The sequence below is a fragment of the Daktulosphaira vitifoliae genome, unplaced genomic scaffold (assembly GCF_025091365.1).
Source record: "Daktulosphaira vitifoliae isolate Bord-2020 unplaced genomic scaffold, ASM2509136v1 Scaffold_1, whole genome shotgun sequence".
NCBI classification, from domain to species: Eukaryota; Metazoa; Arthropoda; class Insecta; order Hemiptera; family Phylloxeridae; genus Daktulosphaira; species Daktulosphaira vitifoliae.
The window spans coordinates 14,517,681-14,532,697 of NW_026099572.1; the positions used below are offsets into that span (position 1 = coordinate 14,517,681).

The following is a 15,017-nucleotide window of genomic DNA, read 5'->3' on the forward strand; positions in this document are numbered from 1 at the left end:
TTGTCATTATAAATCCCCCCCTGTGGGCAGGTCTATGGTCAAATTTATAAAAAAAATATACCAAATAAAAGGTAATGATATCATGCATCTATAAAAAAAAAAAAAATTATAATGATATGTTCATTTTTGAATAAGTTATTGCAGTTTTTAGTAAAAAAAATTTCGAAAATTAGCGAATTTTAAATTTGTAATTTTTTTTGGAGGTTTCCCCCATTTACGGGGAATGACGGAATTTTTTTCAATTTTTGAGGGTAATGTCTTCGATTAGATACGATTTGTGATCTTTTGACGTATCATTGAAAGAAATCGGTTCGGTGAGAGCTGAGAAAAAGTGGTAACAGACACAAAAAAAAACACATCTTAGTAAAACCAATACCTTCTCAGCTTCGTATCGAAGCTAAAAATTTGAGGTTGACATTAGAAAATTAATTTTTTGTGAAAAGCAGCTAAACAAAGAACCATTATTGTTAAAAAAATTAAATAATAATTAGCTATATGTTAATAATAAATATGATATTAAAATAAAATTATAAGTTATTTGTTTTGTTTTCATTTTAATTAGTATACCTCTCGATAATTGGCGTCAAATTACAAATTATAACATTATAGTATTTATAAAAATATTAACACAAGTTTTTCTGAATATATGACAGTATAATAGAATTCACACAAATAAATTTGTTTTACATTAAAGGGACTAGTAGTGTATGGCTAAGGACCCTATTTGAAAGGCATAAAATATACTTACAAATAGCAGGATTAGACTAATTTTAAAGAGTCCTAGTAAAACCAATACCTTCTTAGCTTCGCATCGAAGCTAATATTTACTAGGTGAAGATATAAAAAAAAAAAAAATACCCTAATTATACTATGTTATGAATATAAAAAACATAGTCTTGAAATTTTTGAATTTTCAATATTTTATTAAGATAGAGTGTTAAATTTAACTATAGTATATTTATAAATAAAATTTGTCTTCAATTTAAAAATAACACTCATCTGTTTGTCACTTATTTTTTTGAATAATAGTATGATTGGGGATATATATCAACAAGAATATTATTTTATATAGGATATTATTAATTACTTCAATTTTTCTGAAAAACAACTTTAGTGATAGAATATAGAATATTTTAAATTAATTAAAAAAAAAAAATAATAATTTTTCTTAACGTTAATCGACATTTTACATTTTATAATCTCATAATAAGAGTGTATATAAATTAGTTTTTAATCTAACCTGAAAATTTTATCAAATGCCAGTTATTGTCAAGTCAGTGATAATGTATAAAATAAAATACACAGTAAAATTTCATTTAATGATACATAAATTATATATTTCTAAATAATATAAATGTAATTATATAATTTTTTTACAACCCTGTAACTCTAATTGCTAATTCTTCTCATTACTAAGCAGAGAAACATATTAACTGAGAAAAATATACAATGAAAATTATATTTTTATTAATATGTAATGTAATTTTAATGATATATCTTTTAAATAGTTATAAAATATTTTAATATTTATATAGTTAACACTTGACTTATATAATATAGAGTATATAACATCAAATGTTTACAATTTCATAAGAAAATATTATTAAGATTTGTAAAAATAATATTAATTTCCATTTAATAATATAAAAAATTTAAGGTATTATTTTACAGCTGGGATATATAGCTTAACATATAGCTAATGAAATCTTGACCAGTTTTATTGCCTAGTTTTACTTAAAAAATATTCTAACTATAATGTGTCGAACTTAAGTCATAACTAAATTGGAATAAGATAAACTTAAACCGTAATAAGCACTTATATAAGAGAATTTAAATAACATGTTTGAGGAGAATAATAGTTAACTAAATATGGTTTAAATCCATGTTCAATTTGGATAACATTGAAATTCAACTCTGTTGAACCTCATTAAAATTAAACTTAATATAGAAAAAAAGTCATAAAACCAAATAGTAAAACAATTAAGCTTTAGCCAATTTTAATACATGTTCAATAACTTCTTCAATAGTTTGATTACTAAGGAGTGTTTGGATTGCTGAGTCATCAATAATGATCGAAAATAGTTGTTTTGAATTATCTCTAAGTCTTGACATATAAGAAGCATTTTCTGGTGCAATTGGCATATGACCACATCTTCTATACAAACAAAAAATAACAATAAATACAATTTGACACAGTGAATTGTATTAAGCTAAAATGAATTTTTTGAATGACAGACAAAAAAATTACATTTAGATGATAAAGCAAAGCAAATAAGCTAATAATCTTTGCTATGGAAGCCTATTGTCCTATAAAAAAAAAAAAAAATTGAACTTAGACTATATATATATATAGATAGAGTTTTACAAGGAATAGTATTCTTTCAATTGTAATTTATTAAAATAATGGTTTAATTTTATTGCAATAATTGTGGCTTGATAATACAATGATACACGGAAACACACTAAAATTAAACTATAAAATATTGCTGAATTACCAGAGATTATATTTGAAGTATTTGATGTATAAAAAAACCCAGCACAGGGGGGTCGCGGCACAGTGGTGACGTGGCATAGTTGGATCAAGTATTATGATATCCGACAGTGATTAAAATCACAAAAAAAAAAATAACGCTTCGATGCAAATCTTTAGATAGTGTTTAACTTTAAAAAATTGGTGGATTATTCCAAAAGCTACATGATCTACTAGTTCATTATTAATATCTTAATTAAGATAAAGTATGTCGAATAAAAAAGGGATTATTAAAAAATATTATTTCTCATAAAAATATTATGTTGATCCATACACTTTTCAATATATTATAGTATTATAAAGTTAAAAATGAAAAAAATAAAATTGAGAATTTTCACACAATAATAGCATTTGGTAGCCATTTTCACCATAAAGGCAAAATAAAGTCTGAAATTTTTTTTTTGCATAGTAAAGTAAATTACATAAGCTTTAATTTAAGATATATATAAAAGTGTCAGACTTTCCGGAACACTTTCAAAATTTAAGTTGAAAAAGTAAATTTTTTGTGAAAAAGTTGTCATTTTGAATCCCCCCCTGTAGGCAGGTAAAAAGTCAGATTTATAAAAAAAATATACCAAATAAAAGGTAATGATATCATGCATCTATAAAAAAGAGAATTATATCGATCCATACATTTTTAAAAAAGTTATAGCATTATAAAGTTAAAAATATAAAAAAGAATTTTTTTACAAAAATCGTATTTTTTTTATTAAGTTTGATGTCTGTTTTCATCATGAAGATAAGATAAAGTCCGAAATTTTTTTTTTTGCATAATAAAGTATATTACATTAACTTTAACTTAAGATATATATAAAAGTGTCAGACTTTCAGAATTTAGTATATCTCTCGATAATTGGCGTCAAATTACAAATTATAACATTATAGTATTTATATAAATATTAACACAAGTTTTTCTGAATTTATGACAGTATAATAGAATTCACACAAATAAATTTGTTTTACATTAAAGGGACTAGTAGTGTATGGCTAAGGACCCTATTTGAAAGGCATAAAATATACTTACAAATAGCAGGATTAGACTAATTTTAAAGAGTTTTAAACTGATTTACCAGTAGTCAGATAAACTAAGGTCCTGTATTTTAGTTAATAATAAAATAAAAACCAGCTAGTTGCTTAATTTGCAAAAAACTGACTATTATTATGGTAAAAATGTTATAGTAGCCTCTGGATATCAGATATCCAGAGGCTACATATAAGACATTATATATATAATTAATATATATTATTATTAATCTGATATAAGATATCAAAAACCTAAGAGCCATAGATATATTTAATTTCACTAGAAAGACAGGACTCTTAGGTCATCCACAAGGGGTGACTTGATAATCCATCATTATACAATGATAATGTAATAATAGTTCAGTGATAACACTTAGGTGTGTAAACCGAATCAAGATAATTCGGTATGAGATGTGCATAATGGACCAATAGGTCTGAGGAAATTGGCATTATGTCCACATCACTAATAACTAAAACTAAAAAAGCCTCCGACTACTTACCACCATATGAATTCTCAGACATAGGTAGGAACCTATTAGCACTACTTAATTATTGTAAAAATGAAAAATTAGAACTTATCCTAAGTATGGATATAAATGTCCACCATACTATATGGAGGAGCAGTGACATTAATCAAAGAGATGAGATATTAATGCATTTACAATCACTAAGAAATGGACCGGACAAAATCATTGAATCAATACTATTGCCAGACAATATGTTCACAAACATGATGAGACATTATAAGGTCTGTTGAACATACAGTCTAGATTTAATTCCTGGCTCTGATATTTATAACAGAGAACAGCTAAATAAAATACAAGACAAATATGTGGTCCGTACCGAATGGCAGTTAACAAGGATAGTAATAACTTAAAGTGGTATAAGGTGAATAATAAATGGTTTTAAAGATGCAGACTGTAACAAAATATTTCCGGCACTTCCACAAGAAGTATAATCTAATTTATCGAATTTAATAGTCCTTATCTCTGCAACATATTTAGAGCATGTCTAGCCTATAGTTATCAATCTAAGAGCTGGCAAAAGGTCAGGGTAGTGTTTTTACTTAAACCTAACTGTACTAACTACTATAAAGCAAAATCCTTAGACTCGCTTCATTTCTTTTTTAAACTATAGAAAAATGTATTGATAGGTACATAAAAAAAAGGCATTTAAAGAAAATCCTTCTACATAACAACTTACATGTGTATCAAACAAGGAAATCTACTGACATAGCTTTACATAATTTAACTACCAAAGTAGAGAAAGCTATAGCGGAAAAACTGTATGCATGCATATTACTGGACATCGATGATACTTTTGATAATACACCTTTTAATGTTATGTATGAACTTGCAAAACAGCATAGAATAGAACCATTTATTATTATGAAGTGGATAGAAATCATGCTTAAAGAACCCTTAAATTTGGGAAAATTCAATGAAACCAAAGTAATTTTGAATGTTGGAGGAGTTTTATCTCCTTTGCTATGGCATCTAGTTTTAGACAAATATTGTTATACAAAAGCCTATGCAGATAACTAGCTATAGTAGTTGTGGGTAATTTCTTAGGCACAATTATATACTTGACACTGCTAAGACTGCACATTATACACATGTGTAGTAAATATAACTTAGCTGTCTATCCAAAAAAAGTAGATGTTTTGTTTACCAGGAGAACAGGATTTGGCAGTCTCACCACACTTACTTTGAATGGACAAGAAATTGGCTTTAAATCAGAGGTATAATATTTAGGTATTTTTCTAGATGGTAAGCTGAGATGGAAATCACATCATATATATTACTTAGATACTTAATTTTTTATAGTAGTTATTTGAACATAGAAATTTTTTATTATTATTGTAAATAGGCCCTTCTTGACCCAAAGTACAAACATATAGAGTTAGGTATACAAATAATGGTAACAATACATTGGTGAAAACACTTATGTGAAGAAACCAAATTAATATTATCTAGTAAGAGGTATGCATAATGGACCTACAGATCTTAGTGCATGAACAGTTTTTGCCTACCTCTCTAACAACTAAAACTACAGTATTTACATCATATATTGATCTACTTACTTTATTACAGATTCTATTAAATGATCAACTGTAGTATTCGGCCACCCAAACTCTTTCAATGTACTTTCATCCACAAGAACAGTAAGTAATTCCATTAAAGAATCAGCTAATGTGTTATTACTTGATATATTACTTGAGGAGCTATTACTATTTGATGCTAATTCATCAATACTTCCATTATCATTATCATTGTCATCATCTTCGTCATGTATGTCATCATTTTCAATGGTTTCACCGTTTTTAATGAAATCACTTAATTTTGTCTCAACATCATTTTTAACCATTCCTAAAAGCTGAGCTTCCAGTTTTTTTTTTTCAGCATCTGCCATAATTTCAGCTAACATATCTCTATGTTTGGAACGCATGTGACGTAACAAACAATCTTGACGAATAAATGCTCTTCCACATTCGTCACAAGCTCGTGGAGGTTCTTTGGTATGAGTTAATAAATGAATTTTCAATGAAGATTTCATGGCAAATCTTTTTTCACAAATAGGACAAGCATGTGCTTTTATTCCAGAATGAACAATATGATGTCTTTGTACATCTTCTTTTCTAAGAAGAGCTTTATTACAAACTTTACACATAAATGGTTCAGCACCTTCATGTACATATCTTATATGTAATGTTAAACGAGAACGTCTGTTAAAAGATTTTCCACAGGTATCACAAGTAAAACCATTTTCACCTAGTAAATTAGAATTATATAAATGGTTGATTTTATTTTTAATAAAAAGTTTTTATTTTATTTCAAATAATTTTTGGAAATCAAAGATTAATAAATCAATGTGCATAATGAAATAAGTATAACATTAATTAGGTTAAATACCTGTATGATGAAACAAATGAGCTCTAAGTTGCGAAATTTGAATGAAGGTTTTTCCACAAAATGAACATGAATGAGGTTTAAGTGCAGTGTGGGTTTTAATATGTCGATTCAATGTCTCTTTGGCCGCAAATTTAGCAAAACACTAGGCAATAATCAAATTGTTATCAGTTTTTTTTTGTCAATAAAGATTTATTTTTATAGGCAAAATCTATTGTAAATCAAATTTTTGTGTTTTAGTGGTTATACCTGTTGGCACTCATAAGGACGTTCACCAGTATGTATTCTACGATGTTTCTTCATGGCTCCACTTGATGGAAATCTCTTTGGACATAAGTCACATTGATATGGTCGATATCCTGTTAAGTTGAAATTAAATTAAAATATATTAAGGTTAAATAAAATATGAAACTCAGTAATTTACCTTTGATTTATATCCTACATCTTAAAATGATGAGCATGAAGTAAAGTAACAAATTATTAGTATATTTTAAATATCTATTGTACATAATGCACAATTATTAGAATTTTCAGAATAGAAATCAGATAAATACAGAAAAGCTATTTGAAAGAGATTTTAATATTTTCAAAATAGCTTTTTTTAATAATTATTATACTTAAGAGTAATTAAATATATTGTAGCTTTATATAAACATTTTTTATATTAACACCTTCTAGGAAAAAAATTAAAAATTAAAATTTAACCTAAAATAAAATGTAATATATTAAATAACATATTTAATATATTTACATTATAAAATAAATGATATTTAAAACTTAAATAAAAAACTCGATTTTAATGTATGTATTAAAAATAAATTTATGTAATAAATTCATTTTCTCATAATTTTACAAAATACACTTGTCAATAATTCTACTTTTTCTTTAAAGAAACACAATTTATAGAACTACTATAAACGATGACCTAATTCTACTTGAATCAACATAATACCGTGCCCTTGCCTGGTTGAATAGTGCATGTGCTAACAAACTGGATACCCAACTTAATTCAGTAATGAAAATTATAGGAGAATGTTAAAATTGACCCCATTAAAATGGCTACCAATACTAGGCAATATCACTTTACCTAAGATACGAAAGGAACAGACACTCAACTAGAAATGGACCAAGATAGCTAAATACATTGATATATATATGAATTTAGGCAAAATTAGTGAGACTCCTCGATGTAAGTTTAGAAAACATGGGTAACTGCAAACAAATTATGAGAAAATTTCAAAGCTAATTTTAAATGGTATCAAGATTGGATTTTAGAAAATAACCTAGTCACTAATCCAATAATCAAACAGCTAGACTTTGATCTGCTAAGAAAACTATGGGTAACTAAATAATCTGCGAATCTGTCACTGTAGGTGTAACAACTGATGCACAAATGGAAATTATACTACAACCCATTTATGACCTTAAAATTGAATAAAAAATAATACCTTATCATATACTGACTAAATGCTCTATACATGAATTCAAAAGAACCGCAAATGAAATACAAGCAAACACAGTCAAATCAATAAAAACCTTGGACCATAACTAATAAGTTTCTTACAAAATGAGGTAATTAGCTATCATGAATTCACTTTTCTAGTCCTAATATAATATAATCATTAGTCATAATCATTATATCCAATAGTCAAATTAATTTACAATGTTAACCTATTTATTTGACATTTTAATTTCTTATTAATTATTTGTGTTTTATTTTTATAATTATTTTGTTGCTTTAACTTATTATACGAAATATATATATTATAAAAACTTAATTAGATATATTTCAAATACTGATTTTGTAATAATCAAATAATTTTTATTCAATAAAATTAATTCAGGTTGATAAACATTTGAAACAAAATATTTTAATAGTATTTGAAGATGATGCATCAGTTGTTTTATTAGTAAATATCTGACTCTTTTGGCTCTTTGTATTACTGTTGTACAACACAGTAGTCCAGTAATAATTGTACCAAGACCAAAAAGCAGAGGCAAATCAATTTTTTAATAGCTGGTATTAATTTTTAAAAAATAACCAAAACTTCAACAAAATGTTTTACATTTGATAACAACTCAACAGTAACAATTAAATATGTAATAAAGTCATCACCTTACTGAGTAAAACCTATTTATATAAATTTTTGTACAGTTTTATAATAATAATAAGTGTTCTTTTTCCTTTCTCTCACCTTAATCCCAACTACTTGAGTCAGCCCAAAAATATAATTATTATAATATATAGTAACTTATTTAATTGGAATTATAGTGATAAACAAGCTAATAATATTATAACATTTAAAGTAATTATGATTTATTGAGTTATGATTGATAAATATTAACAGTTAAGGTGATAAATTTAGTAACAATTATTGAATTCCACATAATAAGTTCTACATATATTTTAGACAAGTTTAAAATCAATAAAAAAAAAAATTTAATTAACAATGATTTGATGTAAGCCGATTTTTATATAAAAAAAGTGACTTACGCAACATACTACCAGTCTTGCCATTAGCTAAATGGGATGATCTAGAAAAGGCCTTACTATTAAAATTTTAACCAACAGCTCAAACTCAAATATTTAGAATTATACTTGCAAAAGTTAAATATCTTTCCAATAATCAGTAACTTCTTTTATTAATAATACTGAAAATTTAATTATTAATGTATAGATACTGAGATGTTTGTGAATTGAAATATGAAATAGTACATAATATAATGAAACGCTTAAAATAATAAAAGGTCCATAATGATACTATTAAAAAATAATTTACAAAGGAAAGTATATAAGATAAAATTTTACAATTGAATTATGTTACCTAAATTTTAAAAATTAATCTTTTAATTAAAAATAATGGCTATGCTAATTATAATAAACAAAAAAATTAAGTCAAAGTTACAACAATCCGCATTGGTCAAGTAATATACGTTTGCGTTATAATAAAAATGATTATATAGATTTTAAATAAATTTGTTTTTAGGATATAAGCATATCATTATATTACATATATATATATATATATATATATATGAATTTTAACATCATATGATCTTTGGGTTTGGACAAATTATCAGTGTCATTTATAAAAGAAGTTACCTATTATCAGGGTGATACATAATTACATTTTGCAAGCACAATTAATTATGAGTTTGAGCCATTGGTACAAATTTTTAACATAAAACTTATTCTAAATCATCTTATTTAGCTGATACATTTTGCCTTTAAAAATGACCATAGAAGATGATAATGCTATGTCCTGTTAAATAAATTATCTTTTTGTTCTGAAGTCCATTCATTAAATTCACTAGCTCTATAATAGTTTGTTCAAAAAGTATTTAAACTTTCAAGTATAGCAGCAGAAAATGTATTAGGTTAATAAAATGGTATTCTCTCCAGTGTTTAAATTATTTCAAAATCAGATTCAAAAGTTTGACATGTTTAATATAAAATCAATTAAGACTATCTTAAATGTTAATATAGAATGTTCAGCATTTAATTTTTTATTTAACTATCATATCATTTAGCTATTATATTTCCAGGAATTTCATACTACTTAAAATGCTATAATACCGAAATAAATATTAAAATAACCATACCCAAGTGACTTCTTCGGTGTACCGTGAGAAGTGCTGAACCAACAAACTCTTTGTTACAGTATTCACAATTGTAAGTACGCTTCTTTTTTGTTTGTCCAGCATGAGCACGGAGATGTTCTCGAAGATTATCTTTACGATTGAAAATTTTACCACAGACCTATGAAAAAATTATTCTTTTAAACTACTAACTACTGTTACATACAGTTTATTTATGCTAAAAAACTTACTTGACAAGGAAATTTTGGTTTTTCAGAACCATCACAACCAGTTTGCATATTATGACGAACAAGATGATATTTTCTGCTGAATGATGTAAAACAAACAGGACATGAAAAAGGTTTAGATGTACCAGCATGTGAATATAAATGTTGAGATAATGTTTCTTTATCAGTACAGCTAAATTCACAAGTTGGGCAATTTAATATATCATCGTTGCAATGAACCATTAATTGATGACGTTCCATATTAGCTTTTAATTTAAAGAAGTTTCCACAGTCAAAGCATTCAAATTCTCCATTCTATAAATAAAATAATCATGTTAAAAGAATTTATGTATTTAATGTAATCTACATAGCCCATAGAAACCACAACATGCTTTGATGTGCGAGTAATAAAATTAAATTCCATTATGCTTAGCTATGTAGGTTTTTCAATCTTTTCTAGTACATGCAATGGCTTTTAGAGAGGAAGTTAGTATAAAAATATAATATTAACAATACTTAGTAGAGTTTATCTTTTGTCTTTTTGTTTTAATTATGAAAATAGTATTACATAAATAAGAGTTAAAATCTTTTTTAATCTAACTGGAAAGCTAATAATAATTTTCCTCGTCGAAAAAATATTATATTATCACATTACATAACATTTTATGAATTTTTGGGGCACAAAACATTAAAAACAAATATGTTAATTAAAAAGAAATATATTACATTAACATGAATGTCAAATAATGAACATCATTTGTAATAGTTGTAAAAGTATATATTATAAGTTTTTACAGTATAAAAGTAAATAAAATAGCCATTATTTTGGTAACAGCTAAATTAGATGTTAATCAGGAAAAATTGTCACAATCCTGATACTTGAAAGATACCTAATTCTTGAAATTTTTTAAGAGACTCAAGAACCTTAACAGTCCTAGTTAAAACATATGAAATTCTAGATATTTTATCACTTGAAAATACCCTTCTGTTCTATTCATTGTTACAAAAATAGTTAGTTCTTTAAATTTAATGTAAAATAGAAATTTCTTGATTTTAAGTTTTACGTACCATATGAGCTGTTGCTAAATCTTCCCCACAACAGTCACAACTTTTTACTTCTTTCTTAATATTTTCAGTTACAGTCTCTAAAATTTAAAATTTATTTAAATATAAATAGTATTGAACAGGTTTAACTGATAAACCTTCTAAATGATCTACTAAAAGCTTCAATTTTTTTTTCCAAAATAAAAACTCTCATGCACAATTAAACATATGTTTTTATTTTAAAATAAGATGAAATAGGATAAATAATTTTTAATTATTTATAAAAGTGAAATATCTTATATTTTGGGGGCAATTTAAATACTTATAAAATAATTTTGTTAAAAAGGCTTATGTTAGAGTTTTATTTTATATTTTAAAAATAAATAAGATAATTTATATTTTCAACAAAGTTTTTTTGCATTTACTTTAAAATAGTGCTACTTATTCAAAATAATAATTATGGTGACAAATTATAAAAAGTTGTAAAGTTATTTTTTTCTTAAAAATAACATAGACTTTTGTTAACAAACAATTATTTATATGTATAAATATTTTTTTACCATTAGCTTCTTGTTGTTTTCGGTCATGTGAAGCTTTGTGACGTTTGAGACCGGGTATAGTTTTAAACGATCGTGTACATATATCACAAGCATATTCAGTAAACTCAGTTCCCAATTTGTTTTCTTGGTCTCCATTTTCTTGAACAAATATTGCTTTTATATAAAATGAAATGAATTCCAATTATTTATAATCATACTAACTTTTAACGGGTCCATCTTCTTTTTCAACATCAAAGTCGTAAATATCTTCATTGTTATTAATTTTTTTTTTGTTATTTTTTATTACAACAAAATCAGTGATACCATTAGGAACATAATCATAATCCCCTATAGATTCTTCATCTATTTCTTGTAATATTTCTTCTAAATTTTCAGGATCTGGACTTCTGGTTTCTACCTTAAGTACACGAGGTCGACCCCTTTTTTTAGGAGTTTTTTCCATGATCTAAAATTAGAATGAAATATTTTTTATTGAATACATACGTTTTACTCTACTTTATATTACTATATTTATTTATAAAAATGAATTTAGAACCATATTTTAAATGCATTTAAAAACTTCCCCTGAAACTATTTTTGTTCTCACAAACATCTATTGTTTACAATTGTTTTTACAAAGATCTACTGAAAACTATATCCACATGTAGATTTGTGGTAAATATTTTATCAGGCTATAGAAAATATATCACATAGATATGAAAATTCAAAAAAAAAAATTGTTTTTATAGATTTTATTATAAATTTAAATTTTAAGAATGATTTGTTAATTTTTTGATTATATACAGGTCATTAATGGCTTTATGAAATATTTAAAATATATTAAGAAAAATGTATTCAACAGTAACTTCTTCAAGGGATATTTTAATTACTACAGTTATAGCAAGCCCGGTGCCCTGAGTTCCTACTGGTAGAAAGTTCCATTTGGATAAATCCAGAAGTAATATGACGTTGAAAAGTGGCATAATTGAATATTTAACTAATTTTGTATATTTAAGGTAAGGACACTCTCAGTAAAGCTAAGTCTAATTATACATTACACTGATAAGGTCAATGTTATTTTATGGAGCACAGTATTGGAGTGAAAGAAATACTGAGAGATTTTAAAAGAAAAATATTAAAAAAATATGTCTTGACCTATAAATGGAATAATGGTGTGAGACAGACATAATGAGCTATATGACTTACTTAATAGATTGAATATAGTAAATGAAATAAACAGAAGGCATAGAATGAGCAAGTCATATATGAAGGAAATCTTTAACATCGATAAAGGTGGTTTCACACGAGTATCTAACAGGAAAATACCTTTAAGAAGACACCGAATATAATGGGAGAATTGTTTCAAGAAGCAAGGGTTTAAGTGCATTAAACTTTTCACCATAACTGTAGAATTCAACCAACAAAAAATATTAAGGTAAATATACATCAAACAAAAAAGTGGCAACAGACATAAAAAAAAAAAAAAAAACACATCATAGTAAAATTAATACCTTCTCAGCTTCGCATCGAAGCTAATATATTTATAATTTAGTTAATATACACAATATGTCCTAAAAGTTCTCTGAATGAAGCTATTGAAATAATACGAATGGCATGATTTGAATGAAATTCTAAATAATAACATAAGCATTCTTTGTAAATGCCTATTCTAAGTTCCAACTTTTTACATATATCTTTCACAGGTCAACAGTAATTTCAGAAGATATATTCATTGCTGATTGGTTAAAAATTTTTGGTGAGCAATTAAATTAAACAATGTAATTTTCATTTCTAATCTAGTTTATCCATGAAAAATGTTAAAGAAACCATAAAATAAACCGTATTTGAAGAAAAAGCTGTTTATGAGAAATTCCGTCAATATATTGACGTTTAGAAGAGTGTGGTTAATAATCACATAAGTGATCACTTTTCTAAAACACCATGAAAAAACTAACTCTTTATAATGATCTTCAAGAAGTCGTTTATAAAGAAATCATGCCACAGGGTACTTTAGTGACTAATAAATTTTACAAAAGCAATTAAGAATGACTTTTGAAACATATTGTCAGAGTTCTGAAAAGTTTTAAAATCACAATTTTCTTATCTTGTACAACAATGCAACTGCATAAATGACTATTTTCAACCAACAGTTTCTGGTAGATAAAAGCGTTTTAACTATTTACCACCCACCATATTTGCCAAATTAAAACATTCCAGATGGTTTTGAGATTTCAAGGCTCATATTGAAGTTGAAAGAAGATATATTCAAGAGTATTTAAAACATTTAGAATGTTCTAATAAACAATTTAAAAACAGAAGAAATGCTTTAGTAGGCCATGTAAGACTTCAAAACATGATTTCTTCATTGCATTGAAGTGGGAGAAGACTACTTAAAATAGTTTATATTTTATATCGTTTTCTTTTTCATCACATTTCATTATTGCTTTATTTCCAGAACTTTTGGGATAGACTATGAATAAATTTATACTTTTTTGGTATTTATAAATTTCAATAGAAGGTTCATCTAATTTTTTTTAGTAAGTTATAAAACTATTTATCAAATAGTTACAAGTAACCTTTATTTATGAAGCATTTATCAATGCATTAATATACAATTTAATTTAACTAAATCACAAAAAAAAGATAATTTAATACTCGTATATAACTATTTTTAAAACATATAAATGATTGATGAGTTATCATAAAACCACTATAATATACAAATCGTATCACTTATTACTATCATTAGTGAATTCACTATTTTAACAAAAAAATATTTTAAGAATTTTATAAAAAAAATTAAAAAATACAGTCATTTAAAAAAATTTACATTGACGATTTATACAAATTTTAAAAGACGCTTCAATAATAAAACTAGAATTTACTTTAGGGTTTATTAGCATGCAACATATCAAACACGGGTGTTATTAAAAGTAAACAACGTCATTAAATACATTGCCTATACGACAGGCCTCAATTTAAATATTTAAAATTGAATACTTACAATAATGTTCAAATTTTTAATTTGTAACTGAATTATTAAAAATTTTGAAATGATTTCCGTATGCGGAAAATAATATTCGAAATAAGTTATCTAATATCAAATCTGTAGACGGTAAAACAACGTGAAATGTAGCGATTAGAAGTCCTGTTTTTACGACTACAT

The 15,017-nt window shown here is 25.5% G+C and overlaps 1 protein-coding gene across 2 annotated transcripts; it reads right to left on the reverse strand.

The window, feature by feature from the left end:
* Positions 1–1,399: 1,399 nt before the first annotated feature.
* On the reverse strand, positions 1,400–15,005 carry LOC126910396 (zinc finger protein ZFP2-like). 2 transcript variants are annotated; one of them, XM_050692947.1, is made up of 10 exons: positions 14,856–15,005; positions 12,074–12,317; positions 11,873–12,025; positions 11,337–11,413; positions 10,293–10,583; positions 10,066–10,222; positions 6,712–6,821; positions 6,466–6,607; positions 5,637–6,324; positions 1,400–2,155 (listed from the first exon to the last, which is right to left on the reverse strand). In XM_050692947.1, the coding sequence occupies exons 2-10, from the start codon at positions 12,312–12,314 to the stop codon at positions 1,981–1,983; spliced, it is 2,034 nt and encodes a 677-aa protein (XP_050548904.1). In that variant the 5' UTR covers positions 12,315–12,317; positions 14,856–15,005; the 3' UTR covers positions 1,400–1,980. The 2 variants fall into 2 exon arrangements, with proteins under 2 accessions (XP_050548904.1, XP_050548905.1); XM_050692948.1 differs by having other exon boundaries at positions 1,403–2,155; positions 11,873–12,010.
* Positions 15,006–15,017: the final 12 nt, after the last annotated feature.

Bases quoted from the DNA above. Each gene is read 5' to 3' on its own strand.
- LOC126910396 (XM_050692947.1), bottom strand. From the start codon at position 12,314: ATGGAAAAAACTCCTAAAAAAAGGGGTCGACCTCGTGTACTTAAGGTA. The intron at 11,414-11,872 runs GTAAAAAAATAT...TTTAAATTTTAG, and splicing joins AAAACAACAAGAAGCTAATG to AGACTGTAACTGAAAATATT. The intron at 6,325-6,465 runs GTATTTAACCTA...CTAATTTACTAG, and splicing joins TCATTTGTTTCATCATACAG to GTGAAAATGGTTTTACTTGT.